At 36.2% G+C, this 13,612-nt stretch overlaps 1 protein-coding gene across 1 annotated transcript in view; it reads left to right on the top strand.

Moving 5' to 3' along the window:
- Nucleotides 1-13,612, top strand: part of LOC141281595 (uncharacterized) — a 22,039-nt gene extending 8,427 nt beyond the window's left edge. The window contains exons 3-7 of the mRNA XM_073813486.1: nucleotides 2,251-2,267; nucleotides 2,336-2,439; nucleotides 8,591-8,631; nucleotides 8,737-9,072; nucleotides 10,043-13,612. Coding sequence (XP_073669587.1) covers nucleotides 2,251-2,267; nucleotides 2,336-2,439; nucleotides 8,591-8,631; nucleotides 8,737-9,072; nucleotides 10,043-10,326 — 782 coding nt within the window. The 3' untranslated portion in view covers nucleotides 10,327-13,612. The remainder of the gene's footprint in view (nucleotides 1-2,250; nucleotides 2,268-2,335; nucleotides 2,440-8,590; nucleotides 8,632-8,736; nucleotides 9,073-10,042) is intronic.

The following is a 13,612-nucleotide window of genomic DNA, read 5'->3' as shown; positions in this document are numbered from 1 at the left end:
TACTGTGAAATAGGTAAAAAAATCCAGTCCACAATCACTTTTTATATCAAAAATCGGTCATTTTATGTGTTTTTTCCCAAAATCAATTTAGTGGATGTTTTCATCCCGATCAACACGAAAGTGTAGTAAATTTGAAAAATGCACAAGGGTTAACAAACCGTTTTTGAGACCCATTCACATCCATAGTATTATTTTTCCTACTATAAAAGTGAATGGGGCTCATGATCGGTTTGGTTACAAACATTCATGAAAATATTTTTCTTTGTGATCATCAGAACAAAGAAATGATTTTTGGGTGAACTGTCCCTTTAAGTGTGGGCGTGTATGCATTTTCCCATCCACCATCAACCCTACTTTCATAATCAAAACCACATCTTGATTCTGCTGTAAATGCCATCGCAAAATTGGATTCTTGTATATTATGATACAGTATTGGTATTGCAGTACCATGGTCATCAGGCGTGTTAAAAATCTGGTCAAAGACAGGCTACCGAAGGTGTTTTCTTGTGATGAAGCTGTCATGAGGTAAGTGTATTTAAGATATGAAATAGGTATGTGACAAAAAAATATAAATAGTAGAAAATTCATATATAATTATAACCATATGATAGATAATATAACCAACTTTAACATGGTTTTTAAATTATTAAAATCGGATAATTATTAAGAAAGTTATGGAATTTTTTAACTCGAAAATTAGGGGGCATTTTTGTACCCAATTAAAACGATAAAACTATGAAAAACTGTGACCTCTTCCGCTTGACCAAACACTTTAAAATATCATAACTTCCTCATTTCTTGGTCTATTTGCATAATTCAAACACCACATTGTAGGTAATTAAAAGCCCAACAAGATTACGATGACATATTTTTAAAAGATATATATAAAAATGTTATTATTTTTGATTAACCACTAATTAATGAAACCGAGAGCATCAATCCACGCATATCTTTCCATATGAAATCAAAGTCCTCTCAAATAAAAGCTATATTTTTATATATTAAAGAAACATTTCATTGTTTCTTTAATATTTCTTAATTGACTAATAATGCTGGCGAGCAATTTAAATGGTCAGATATTATTAATACATTAATTGATGATTATGTTATTTATCATTAATAAATCAATAAATGCATGACAAAATCATGCCAATAATGTAATCTAGAGATTCTAATCCTTCGTTCTGTATGATTACTTTGAAAAATACTGCACGGATTGATGAAAACGGAGAAGTTTTGGAAGCCAAATGATTGAATGGGCGATTCTGCTTTTGAACAACGTCACTTGCGGATCTTAAAAAAGCACATGCGAATGTTACAATCAATCCCAAACTTCACCTAATTCAAGTTAAATGTATATTCAATCAAAAGTATTTGGTTTGAAACAAAAAAAATACCGCCTTCATAGAGGATTTCAATGCCAAACACGAGAGAAATTTTGCTTCGCTTATAACTTCTTCTTACGACAGCAATCTTGGAAATTCGAACGTGAGAATCAACGTGAGGAAGTAATTTATGTCACTAGTGCTTTAGAGGTATTATCAAAGCAAAGATACAACAGATCTAGTCACCAACGCGTCTGGCGCTGAATACCTGCTGGGAACACAGCCGTGGGAACAAAGCGCTCGTGCGTATTACGTCATTTTGTCACATACCTATATGAAATGTTGGTCGTTTAACTTAGTTCGTCATCGTCATAAGGCATTATTTTAGGTAAGAATATTGCATTGTCTAGAAAGTTGGTTCTGGGGAAAAGTCAGTTGGCTAATCCCTACCCAGTTAGCACAAGGCTACCACCGGACTTGCCGGAGTTTTGCCCATCGTTTTTTCTTCTGCTAAAGCAGCGACATCCGCCACTAAAACCGCTAAACAAACGGACTGCTAGTTTATATCGGTAATGTTTGCTAAGCATTCAGTTTACGCATTTCTGCACCCGTGCAAAAGTTATCCAAGTTTTTTTCATCATTTGCGGCAAATATAAAACCAACCATGGTTTTACCACAATAACCATGATTTAAAATAACAACTAAATAAAATCATGCCATTTCAACAGAATATACATTATAGCAACTACAAACTTTACCATTGTGGCATGTAGAGATCGGGAGTTCATTATTGGGTATTAGTTTATTCATTGGTTGGGGCCGATAGAGGGGGTTGGATTACGCATATATAAACAGCATACGTGTGTGTGACCCAGACGAGCGTCACTTCCCGGTATCCCGTTTCGCTTCCGGCGTATGGACTGAGGGCTGTTGTTATCTTGGGTATGTGAAACTATTACCGCTATGTGCATCTCTTTAAAACATGGATTATACATGTCGGTTTTCTGCAGCTGTGCAGGACGATTGCTGCAACCGTAAACATCTCCGTGGCTGCAGATATTGTGGCTTTGACTTGTCGGCGGCGTGTCTCATCTGTTTATGCGATCACATTCAGGTAACGTTGTGTTCTAATGGCGTGTTGACTGACTTGCATTTCATTAGTAACTTATGCCTTTATCATAGTCAATACGATGCTGCGTATGGGCGGATGACGACTGTATATGCCAAGTTATTCTCCTTGTGTATCCTGAGCTCCACCAACTCAGTGATTAAACTGAAACTAAAACTTTGCATTGCCACTATGGAGTATTATCTTCACCTCCACTGATTCCCAGGTCCCTGTGCCTGTTATTCGGTATGTCTCACTCATGTGGGTTTATTACAGAAATGTATTGTGACGACTGATTAACATGATTAGTTTTCCCCTATTTTATAGAGCGATAGGGGTATGCAGTGACGTCACCGCTGTCTTGTTCCGGGTTGAATATTCGCGTTCGTGAACGTGAATCCCATTTTGATACGTTTGTGAATCCGCTAATGCGGTGGGAGTGCTTTTGCACTTATATGGTCCAGTTATGTTTTCAGTTGATTTACTTGTTGTTTTGGGTTAATTTTTGTATTATTGCCAGCGTACTGGCGTGAACATATGTTTTTTTCTGTTTGTTTAAGTGACAATTGGTTTTGTTTCTTTATTCTTTAATTCAAATTAATTTGGTTAATTTTGTTATTGTGTGTTCGACAGGCATTAAGTGTCAGCTGTGTTGCCTGCCTGAATTTTGTAAATCCTTTTTGTTTCTGTTTGTGTGTGTGTGTGTGTGTGTGTGTTTGTGTGTGTGCTGTGTTATTTTGTTTTACAGGAGCTGCAGACCTTTGATGAAGAGCAGGGCTAAATAAAGTCTTTCTTTAGGTGGTGATGGTGTTTCCTCACGGAGTGCTGTGATTTGCCGTGTGCACTGGGGCTTTTGGAGTGGTGTGAGTTTGCAGTGTACGTAGAGTAAAGGCCTGTACGGCCGGTCATTTAGCCGAGGCTGCAGCTCCTTGTGTCGTCCTTCTGGACCATTTGTGTGATTGTGGTCCCAGTTTATGCATCTTGTGAATGCATTTTAAATTTCTTCTGACTTTGCAAATACAATAAATAATCTATTTTTATACCAGTACCTCTGTCTCCATTGCCTATTTGCCACAGAGTGGGGGAACCTGTGCATAATGTTTTCAATCAATTCCTTGGGTGAGATTCCCAGGGTGGCGTAGTCAGGCATTATTAACCCTTTGGGTAATTAACTTATTCAAATTTATTTAATTCATATCTTCCCTCTGCCATCTGGCCACACCATGATTTAAAAAATATGGTTATCACCCTGCTAAAAAAAACAATAGACACAGAAATTCTTTTGGTTTTATTTTGAATTTTATTGGTTATAATGGAATATGGCCCAAAACACACTACAGTGTATTGGTTTTAATGGTGAAAGCTAATGGTTCCTATTGGTATTTTAATGGAAACCATTAGAATTTTCTGTAATGTTTTTATTGTTTTTTTTTTAGCAGGGCACAGTTTTACTCCAGCATTACCATAATATTACCATATTCGAACCATGATAACAAACCTTTTAGTTTGAAAAAAGAACTGCAGTTTTACCATAGTAAAATCATGGCAGGGTATAGCACTTTTCACAATACATATCATTTCAAAAGAAAGAAAATGCATGTTTAAGGTTACAAAAATATCAGTCATGTTCACAAAGCCATATTCATATTGCAATAGTTGTGAGATAACACAAGTCGCGTGTTTAACATGTTCAGTTAACAGACAATAGGTTTGTTCGACTTCATGCGGTGCCGCAAGAACCGACAGTCAGATGACGTCAAAGTTCAGTGAGAGCGATTTTGGCCCTGTCCCAAATGGCACACTTCATGTGGACTTACGGTCTCGTGCCCTGAAATTGCGCGTGCTCGCTTAGTCTACGAGTCCGTAGGGTGTCCCATATGGGATTTTTATGCTTTAAAGTCCCTGCTGAAAAAAACAGCATGCCAGACCAGCATATGTTGTGTTTTGGTGCTGGTTTGCTAGTGAACACCAGCTAAACCAGCATCAGCACCAGCATTAGCACCAGCTAAACCAGCACCAAACCAGCAAGACCAGCATATGTTGTGTTTTGGTGCATTTCGGCAACAGAAGTGTGACCACCAGCTAAACCAGCATCAAACCAGCATAGACCAGCATAATTCCCATGCCGGTCCATGCTGATTTGATGCTGTTTTTTTCAGCAGGGGTGTGCTCATTAGCGCCCCTTTTGCCCCCTTGATGCGATCTTCGGCGAAAGCCCACACTGCAGCAGGCTTCATGCACTTTACCAACCTAGAAGTCCTTGCGAAAGAGCAATCAGACGATGGATGGGAGGAGTTCACACTGACGGGTAACTTCTCTTACTATTTCCGGCGTGACGCTCAAATCTGTCCCAAAATACGACTCCGGTGTACCCAAGTGGAGTCGCATCAAGGGTCCCTAAAGTCTGCGCTACATGATGTCATCAAAGTGTAGACTCTGAGGAGGACCACAAGTCCGGAATGTGCCATTTGCGACAGGGCCTTTAAAGCAAACTCCTCGTATGATTTCGCGAATCGCTCTCGCAGTACTTTGACGTCATCCGGTTGTCGATTATTGCGGCGGTGGATGAAGTCGAACAAGCCTAATTATTTATAGACTCTTTTACAGCCCACGTGAATAGCCTGCGTGTGCATTTAGGCTACAGAAGTGTTATTCCCCAGTATTTCTAACTTGTTTCCCAGCATCAAAATGTCTGGTTGTTGTGTTTGGTTGCACTAATATAATATATATTTATATACGTATGTATGTATCTGGCAACTTTATTTTTGGCTATTTGCTAACGTCTTCTATCCACTCCACTATACACAGTTCTGGTAGCTGTGTTGGAAAAGTTGATAAGTCAACTTTTTAAAATAACTTTCTCTGTCTGTGTTGCTTCACTGCTAATTCTTGCCATACTTCTGTTGCCAAACTGCGTGCACATACGTTGCCACGTCATCATTGTGTACAAACACTAAAGGGTCTATACTCTATAGGGTAAGTTTACAGAATTGCAACCCATTTTGTGTTGCTACAATGTCTGTAATATGTAAATAAACAATATTTGGATGATGCAAAACATCATTTTGGCAAGTGGACAAATAAATGGGAATAAATCAGAAGTAACTCAAGAATAAAGAGAAAACATTTTCCGCTCAAATATCATCTGTATTTGTCATCATCTGAAGTCTTCACAAGTGAGGCTGGATCTAATCAGGAGCTTCCATAACCTCTAGTTAACTTAGGATGCATATCCTGATGGGAAAAAAATGGAAGGAAAATGAGAAGGATTAGGATTGCTGTTGTTCACATTGTTTCAAGCAGAAGAACATGTGCACTTTTTACCATTTCATTACTGGAGAACAAGGTCATAAGATCTGTTAGTGTATGTGAATGCCTGGCAAAGAAGATGTGTTTTTTTTCTAGTTTTAGACTGGAAGAGTTTAGTTTATTTTGCAATAATCTGGTTTGTTCACCATCAAACCTTTTCTAGGTCCCTTAGTAAATTTGTCTACATTATTTTGAGAACCAACACGTCTATCTGGAACAAACAATATGCAATATATGATAATATATAGATAATAGTACGGCTCCAGTGGGTTAATTTGTCTTGCCTGTTTCTCAACTGCTATGTGATTCTTTTCTTTTTTTTAACTCTAAAATTGATAATGTCTGCCAACAAATTTGTGTTGCATCTGCTCCCATTTACAAACTTGCCGGTTTGTCTGGGTTTACTGGTTTTATTTCTAGGTTTACTAAAATCTTTCTTTGATGTTTTTAGCCCTGTTGTCCTTCATGACTCATAACAGAGAGGGGGAATTCCAGCAGCATTAAATTATTAGTCCATTTTCTTAAAAAAAAAACATCCAGATAATTTACTCACCCGTCATAGAGACAAACCACGTCCACCGGGGATGAAAAACAATCCAACTGTCTTCATTGACTTTGTTTTGCGAGAGGCTTTTTCCTTCTCATTTCTGGCTTATAACAAAAAACAGAATAATACCTAAAAGCTGCTGTGTGACAAGATGTACAGCTAACAAGCCAAAAAACACAGAAATTCATTTTTATAAGCTGTCGACCCCAAAAAACAAGCGTTTTTAGCGACACAAAAGTGGAAACAGGCAACTTTTCATACTACTACTATTAGTAGAACTGCGCCCACTAGAGGGAAACTTAGTCGGCGATCCACTTTTTTTCCCTAAAGGCTGAGCTTTACAGCTCGACAGCTTATTTTTTGGCTTGTTAGCTGTACATCTTGTCACACAGTAGCTTTTAGACTTTATTCTGTTTTTTGTTATAAGCCAGAAATGACAAGGAGGCGGCCTCTCGCCATGCAAAGTCAAAAAGAGACGGTTGTTTTGTTTCCCCCCGGTGGGCGTGGTTTTCAAATGAGCATAACTACACTCTGTCTCTATCAAAAATGTCTTTCTTTGTTCAGTCGAGAAGAAATTATGTTTTTTGAGGAAAACATTCCAAGATTTTTCTCATTTTAATGAACCCCAACACTTAACAGTTTTAATGCATTTTAAAATTCAATTCAGTTCAATTTTATTCATATAGCGCTTTTCACAATTGTTAATTGTTGCAAAGCAGCTTTACTTGAGTAGATGTAGCGGAGAACACTGAAAATCAATAGATAATATAAGAAGTAGAATATAGTGGGTAAGGATAAACCGTACAATGAGTGTATTAATAATGTAACGTATACAGTAAAGTGCTAAGTTAAGGCAAAGTTGGCTGACTCTCCCAGGGACAAAAAAACCCCTAGGAGAAAACCCAGTGGGAAAAACTCCTAGAAGGACAAAAACCCTTGGGTTCAAAGGACTTTAAACGATCCCAAATGAGGCTTAAGGGTTTTATCTATCGAAACGATTGTCATTTTTGGCAAGAAAAATAAAAAATATGCACTTTTAAACCACAAAATAAAGTTTATTATTATTAAGGGCAATCGATGCAATTTTGTAGGGAAAATATCCATATTTAAAACTTTATAAACTATGTTGTAAACAATAACATATGATTTACAAGGATCATTTATTACTTATTACAAGCTTAATGTTTATAGTTAATATTTGAAGAGTTTGATTCAAAACGCAATAAATCCATTTTGACTAATTTGGGTAAAAATGTGTTTCAAGAAAGTGACAAGATGAAAACCACCATTTTCTTTAAAAAAAACTTTCACATATCAGAGCTTCTCAGTGATTTCAGTCCTGTCCGAATGCTCCATGTCAGTAATCATTACGAACAATGTCAGTAAAGATTACGGCGACTTTTACCTTCTGTGAAAAGGTCCGGAGAGATTACCTCAGGTAATACTAATTCAGTGCAAATAGACCAGCTGTAAACATACATGTAAAAAGTGTAATTTCCTTTTAATTTGCAGGCGGCTTTTAAATATAAAAGCGCTTAAAGAAGCATTTACTTGCGTTCAAGGCGGAAAAACAAGTCAGTGGCAAGTCAGTTCCTGAATAACGCGACACAAACTTTAAAAAAAAGTAAAATTTACTTCTCAGAGGCATGTGTGTCTTTAATTACAGTTACCTGAACAAAAGCTTGTAGCATTGATATTTGCTAGCACTATGCCAGTGTTTCTCAAAGTGTGGATCCTAAAATAGGATCATTACAAGTGGGGCGTGAGAAACAGGAGGAAATTTGGTAACATTTGTGCCCATCTCATTCTATGAATTCCTTTATTTAAAGCCTAAAACTTATAACAACATCAGATTGTGAGGAAAATGTCACACAGAACCATAGCCTACAAGAATGAATTTAGACAGTGGACCTAATCAAACAAAAATAAACAGCCGAAAAGAAAGTATGATGACTTTTGTCAAAGACAAAATACAAACACTGTTACATTATTATTATTATTATTTACTTTTGAACAAAGTCTTATTTCATGCAAAGTGATAATACATTTGCATGTTTATTTTCTCTACAGAAAATGTATGCTGTTATGTTTTAAAATATGATGTGATCAAATAAATTTCAACAGTTAAACTTAAAGTCTGGTTGATTAACATTTTGTTGGGGTGATTTGGGACAGGTGGGGCTCCTACCCTTCCCTACCTCCAAAGTGGGCAATGGCAGAAAAAGTTTGAGAAACACTGCACTGTGCTATTTTAGCTGTGCTACCTGAACTTACACAAACTTGTTCTCATGTTTTCTACAGTTACTCCATTATCTGTGTAATTGCACTGCTGATAAACAAAGGTAAGCACCTAAAACTAATTTTGAGAGGTACATTTGTGCCACATTTAAAACTAACAAATTATGTGTTTGTATATGAGTTTACTGAAATAACTTCTCTCATTTCAGTGTCCCTGGAGGATGTGAATGTTGAGGGTGTTACTGGAGGTTCGGTAATCTTGCCGTGTGCTACCAGTGACATTGAACACAAACTTTCTGACATTATTGTGCATTGGAGACACAATGACAGCCTGAATGTCTGTGCCATAATAGAAGGCAATTTTTCACTACAACACCAGCACTTCAACTACACTAACAGAGTGGAAACTTTCCCTACTGAATATAAGAAAGGAAACTTCTCCATCAAACTCAACAATCTAACACACACTGATGCAGGACATTACCAGTGCTACATCACACATTTAGAGGATGAAGTGACCCTGATCACACAGCTGACCATCAGAGGTGTGTAGTGGTGATACTGATATACATGACATTAAGAAAGATTTTTGAGTGCAGTAAATGATAGTTAAAACATTTCAAGTTTACCTAGATAGTTGGTCTACTTGATGTGCTATACAGCAGTGTTTTCCCAAACTTGGCAAGCGGCCTCCCTTGTGTACAGTGCATGCAATCGTTCTCCCCAAAGAAAATATATAACATAAAACAATCTAAAACTTTATAAACTTTATATATTACTAACTGAAATAAACAAAACATATTAAAATACAATATAAGGCTGCTGGTTAGTAGCTTAAATTTTTTAGGTTTAATTACACAGAATTAAAGATAAATTAACGTATTTTATGTCATAAAACTTTTTGAGAAGCACTGCTATACAGTAAATATATTTCAGAAAGATACAGCGTAACAGTGTTAACTTTGTTACATGTACAGTGCTCTCCATACGTATTGGGAAAATAAAGGCAAAATTTCTCTGTTTGCTGTGAAGTTAAGTAATGTCTCAACATTGAAAGGTGAATATAAGACAAAAGAGACACATTTTACCAACTCTATGAAACAACACGTTTGTATTTTAATACTTTTATCTAATGTGGGCATATTGAGACAATTGTCTGTCAAGGGTTAAGTGATAAACTGTGTCCTGATGCATTAATTGTTCACACATGAATGTGTAGTATCAGTTTAATTAATTGTTTTTTTCAGTATGAATATTGCATTTGATGACAGCACACATAAGTCAGGAAGAAATGTCTCATGTTCATTATTGTAAAGCAAATGTGTTGAAACAAAATCAAATGTTACATTCTGTACTTTTGCTTCATATTCATCTAACAAATTTCTTGTATTCACAGCAAACAGAGCATTAGCGTCCTAATACTTATGAAGGTTAACTGTATTTCACATTGTAGTTCTGCTATACACTTTGCTTTATTACATGCCAGTGATGGTTTTCTCTACTTTTTTGTTGTAGTCACTGGAGAACAACGAAAACCAGAAAATGTAAACCATGCACAAGAAACACGTTCAAGGATGATTTTAGTTTCTGTCTTTAGTGTTTTCATTCTGTTGTGTTTAGTTCTCTTTATCACATTTATATGGAAGAATTGGTGTAAAAACACACCTCCTCCTCCTCCTCCTGAAGGAAGCTTGCCCAGTAAAGATGTGTCTCATGATGACATAAAGCTCCATGCGAATGGTAATGAAACCAATAATCAAATCAGCTTACTGCCATCTCAGAAATGTAACCAGGAATAGTAGTTTTGTCTCAAGACAGCACCAGCAGGGTGGATTCTTGCAATAGAGTCCTTACTGGGATCTCCAAAAAGACCAAAAGACAGCTGCTGCCAGAATTCTGACCAGAACCAAAAAATCTCAGCACATCACTCCAGTCCTCAGGTCCTTACCATAGACTGAAAAAAATGATGGACGATGCCCATTCGCTCTCTTCCATTGGTGAAAAGTGAAGCACCGCCAGGGTTACGGCGCTGACATCTTGGGTCTTGAGTCTGCGCAGTAGCGATTTCTTACACCAGCGTGATAAAAGCTACAATGAATGACAGAAACCAGCTTCGGAAAAAAGATAATTGAAGTGTAATTATATTGTTTATTTGGTCTCAAGTCCCATTGAATAACATGGGGAGGCGGGGTTTATAACCTATACTGGGACCAGTCACTGGGGGGCGATCAAGACATTTTGGCTTCACTTTCAGGGCTTGAGCGGCAGGTTTGGGCCTAACACTGACTTCCACTTACATTTACAATAGTTTTAAAGTATTACTACTAGTTTATAAATCACTTCATGGCTTATGACCCAAATACATGACTGATATGATCATTAGGATCAGGTCAGATAAAAATACCAAGGGTTGATTTCAGCATTATGCTATATGCACACTTAAGTTTAACTCTGCATTTACTTATTGAGCTCTGTGCTGCTTTAAACTGACTGCACTTTTAACTCCTGTTGGTTTTACTCCCGTTTTATTCATTTTTATTAAAATCACATTCATTTTAATTTGTATTTTAAATTCTTTTTTTTTAAATGTGATTTTAAATGTATTTTATTAGTACAGATTTTTTTCTATTGCATTGTTTTATAATTTCTAAAGCATTTACAAATGAGTGCCTTACATGTGTGTTTTTCTTTTTCTTGTAGATGTGTTAATGTTGTGTCAAGCTGCAGTGTCTTTAGATCAACTAACAGTTTTGGGACAAAATGTGACTATAAACTGTGATCTGGACTCAAATGAAGTTTATTGGATTTTACTGAAACAATCAGATTCTCATACAGTGATACTGCGCTCATTCTCAAACTCACCATTACCTTTTTATTCAAATAAAACATTTAAAAACAAATATTCAATAGAGTCTAAACATGGTCTGGTGATATATAATATTACTGTAGATGAGTTAGGGTTTTATTACTGCATGAACACAGGCACAGGATCTCCAAAACTCAGTAACACCACAAGACTGCACATCATTGGTAAGTGTTAAATTTAATCAGCAGCTCATACTTATATTCAATACTCATTTTGCTAAAATAATTTTTTAGTAATTTACTGTTTTCTACATAACAACAGTCTACATAACAGTCAATATTAACAAAATCAAGATTATATTTTCACAGAACTAAGTAATGCCAAAGATTAAAATCAATTATGAAATCAATTACTGAAATATTTTATATACTATGTGACTTTTGTGGATTTGACAGCAGGGTCACATTTAGATATGTAAGGAATAATTGATGACGGGCCGTTGAATAATCCGAAAATAATGCACACCCAAGGTGGTAACACCAGCGGGGTTTATAACCTATACTGGGACCAGTCACTGGGGGGCGATCAAGACATTTTGGCTTCACTTTCAGGGCTTGAGCGGCAGGTTTGGGCCTAACACTGACTTCCACTTACATTTACAATAGTTTTAAAGTATTACTACTAGTTTATAAATCACTTCATGGCTTATGACCCAAATACATGACTGATATGATCATTAGGATCAGGTCAGATAAAAATACCAAGGGTTGATTTCAGCATTATGCTATATGCACACTTAAGTTTAACTCTGCATTTACTTATTGAGCTCTGTGCTGCTTTAAACTGACTGCACTTTTAACTCCTGTTGGTTTTACTCCCGTTTTATTCATTTTTATTAAAATCACATTCATTTTAATTTGTATTTTAAATTCTTTTTTTTTAAATGTGATTTTAAATGTATTTTATTAGTACAGATTTTTTTCTATTGCATTGTTTTATAATTTCTAAAGCATTTACAAATGAGTGCCTTACATTTTTGTATCAGCCTAAAATGCATGTTTCCGTGAGCTGCATTATTTCAAAAACATCTTGCACTTTGAACAATATATCAGTGCCATTGATTTGTCTCAAGATGCACACCAGTATTATAAGCAGGGTTCTCACGGGTCCTTTAATGTTTGTGAATCTGGGGGGGGATTCAAGGCCCTGTGAAGTTTTTGAAATACATAGATACAGGTCATTGAAAGTGATTGAATCTATTTTATGCAAGAAGTTTTCTGTACTGTAACAATGTATCTTAAAAGGTAACACGATGTAACCTGAAATGTGCTCCCACATTTAGTCCTTGAATTTGAGCGTATTGGACCTGGAAAGTCCTTGAAAGGTCCTTGAATTTGAAGTTAACTGAGATCACAGTAATTTAGGCACTTTAAACGTGATGAATGTTTACAAAGTGATGATTGTTGATTGGAAGACCTCCATACACACAAATGCAAAGTAAAAATTTAAATAAATAATTTAGTTGAGGGCAGGAAGGGGCGCGTCAAAGTCCACCCACACAACAGTGCCTGGCTGAGCTGCCTGTGGTTAATATTTGTTTAATATAATAATGTAAGCGAATGCTCATCTGTATGCACAGAGCTTTCACTTCAAGCCTTAATAGCCATTCAACTGCTTTAAAAACAATTAATCTCCGCCAAATGTTGATAACGAATAAAACAAATCCGTTTGTGGACCCCCGTTCACTTCCATAGTATTCTTTTTCCTAAACGGGGTCCACGAATGGTTACAAACATGTCTCAAAATATCTTACTTTGTGTTCATCAGAACAAAGACATGTACATGACAGCGAATAAATGATGACAATCTTTTTATTTTTGTGTGAAGTAACCATTTAACTGATGCAACTGTGTGATGTGAACTGACAGGACTTGAGTAATTACGAAAGTGTAAGCTGTTACCCTGTTGTATTAATAATTTGTAAAATAAAAATGTGTTGTTTTGTTCATAGTTATATCAGTTGGAAAGTATATCAGTTAATGCAACATTATATCCTCTTTATTTGAGTAAGTCTTACTTTGTAAGCACAGCTTTTCACTAAATCCAAAACAACAAAAAGTTAAACACAAAGATGTAAAGAGGATGACTAAATGGATAGGTAACCTCTCTATAACTAACAACTAAGTTATGTTTAAACATGTTTAACTTATGTTTGAAGTTCTCCCTCTAGTGTTGTACATGTTAATAAAATCTTGACCTCCTTTGTGTGATGTTTGTCA

This window comes from Paramisgurnus dabryanus, chromosome 24, assembly GCF_030506205.2.
Source record: "Paramisgurnus dabryanus chromosome 24, PD_genome_1.1, whole genome shotgun sequence".
Taxonomy (NCBI): domain Eukaryota; kingdom Metazoa; phylum Chordata; class Actinopteri; order Cypriniformes; family Cobitidae; genus Paramisgurnus; species Paramisgurnus dabryanus.
This window is presented reverse-complemented; position numbering and strand designations above follow the sequence as displayed.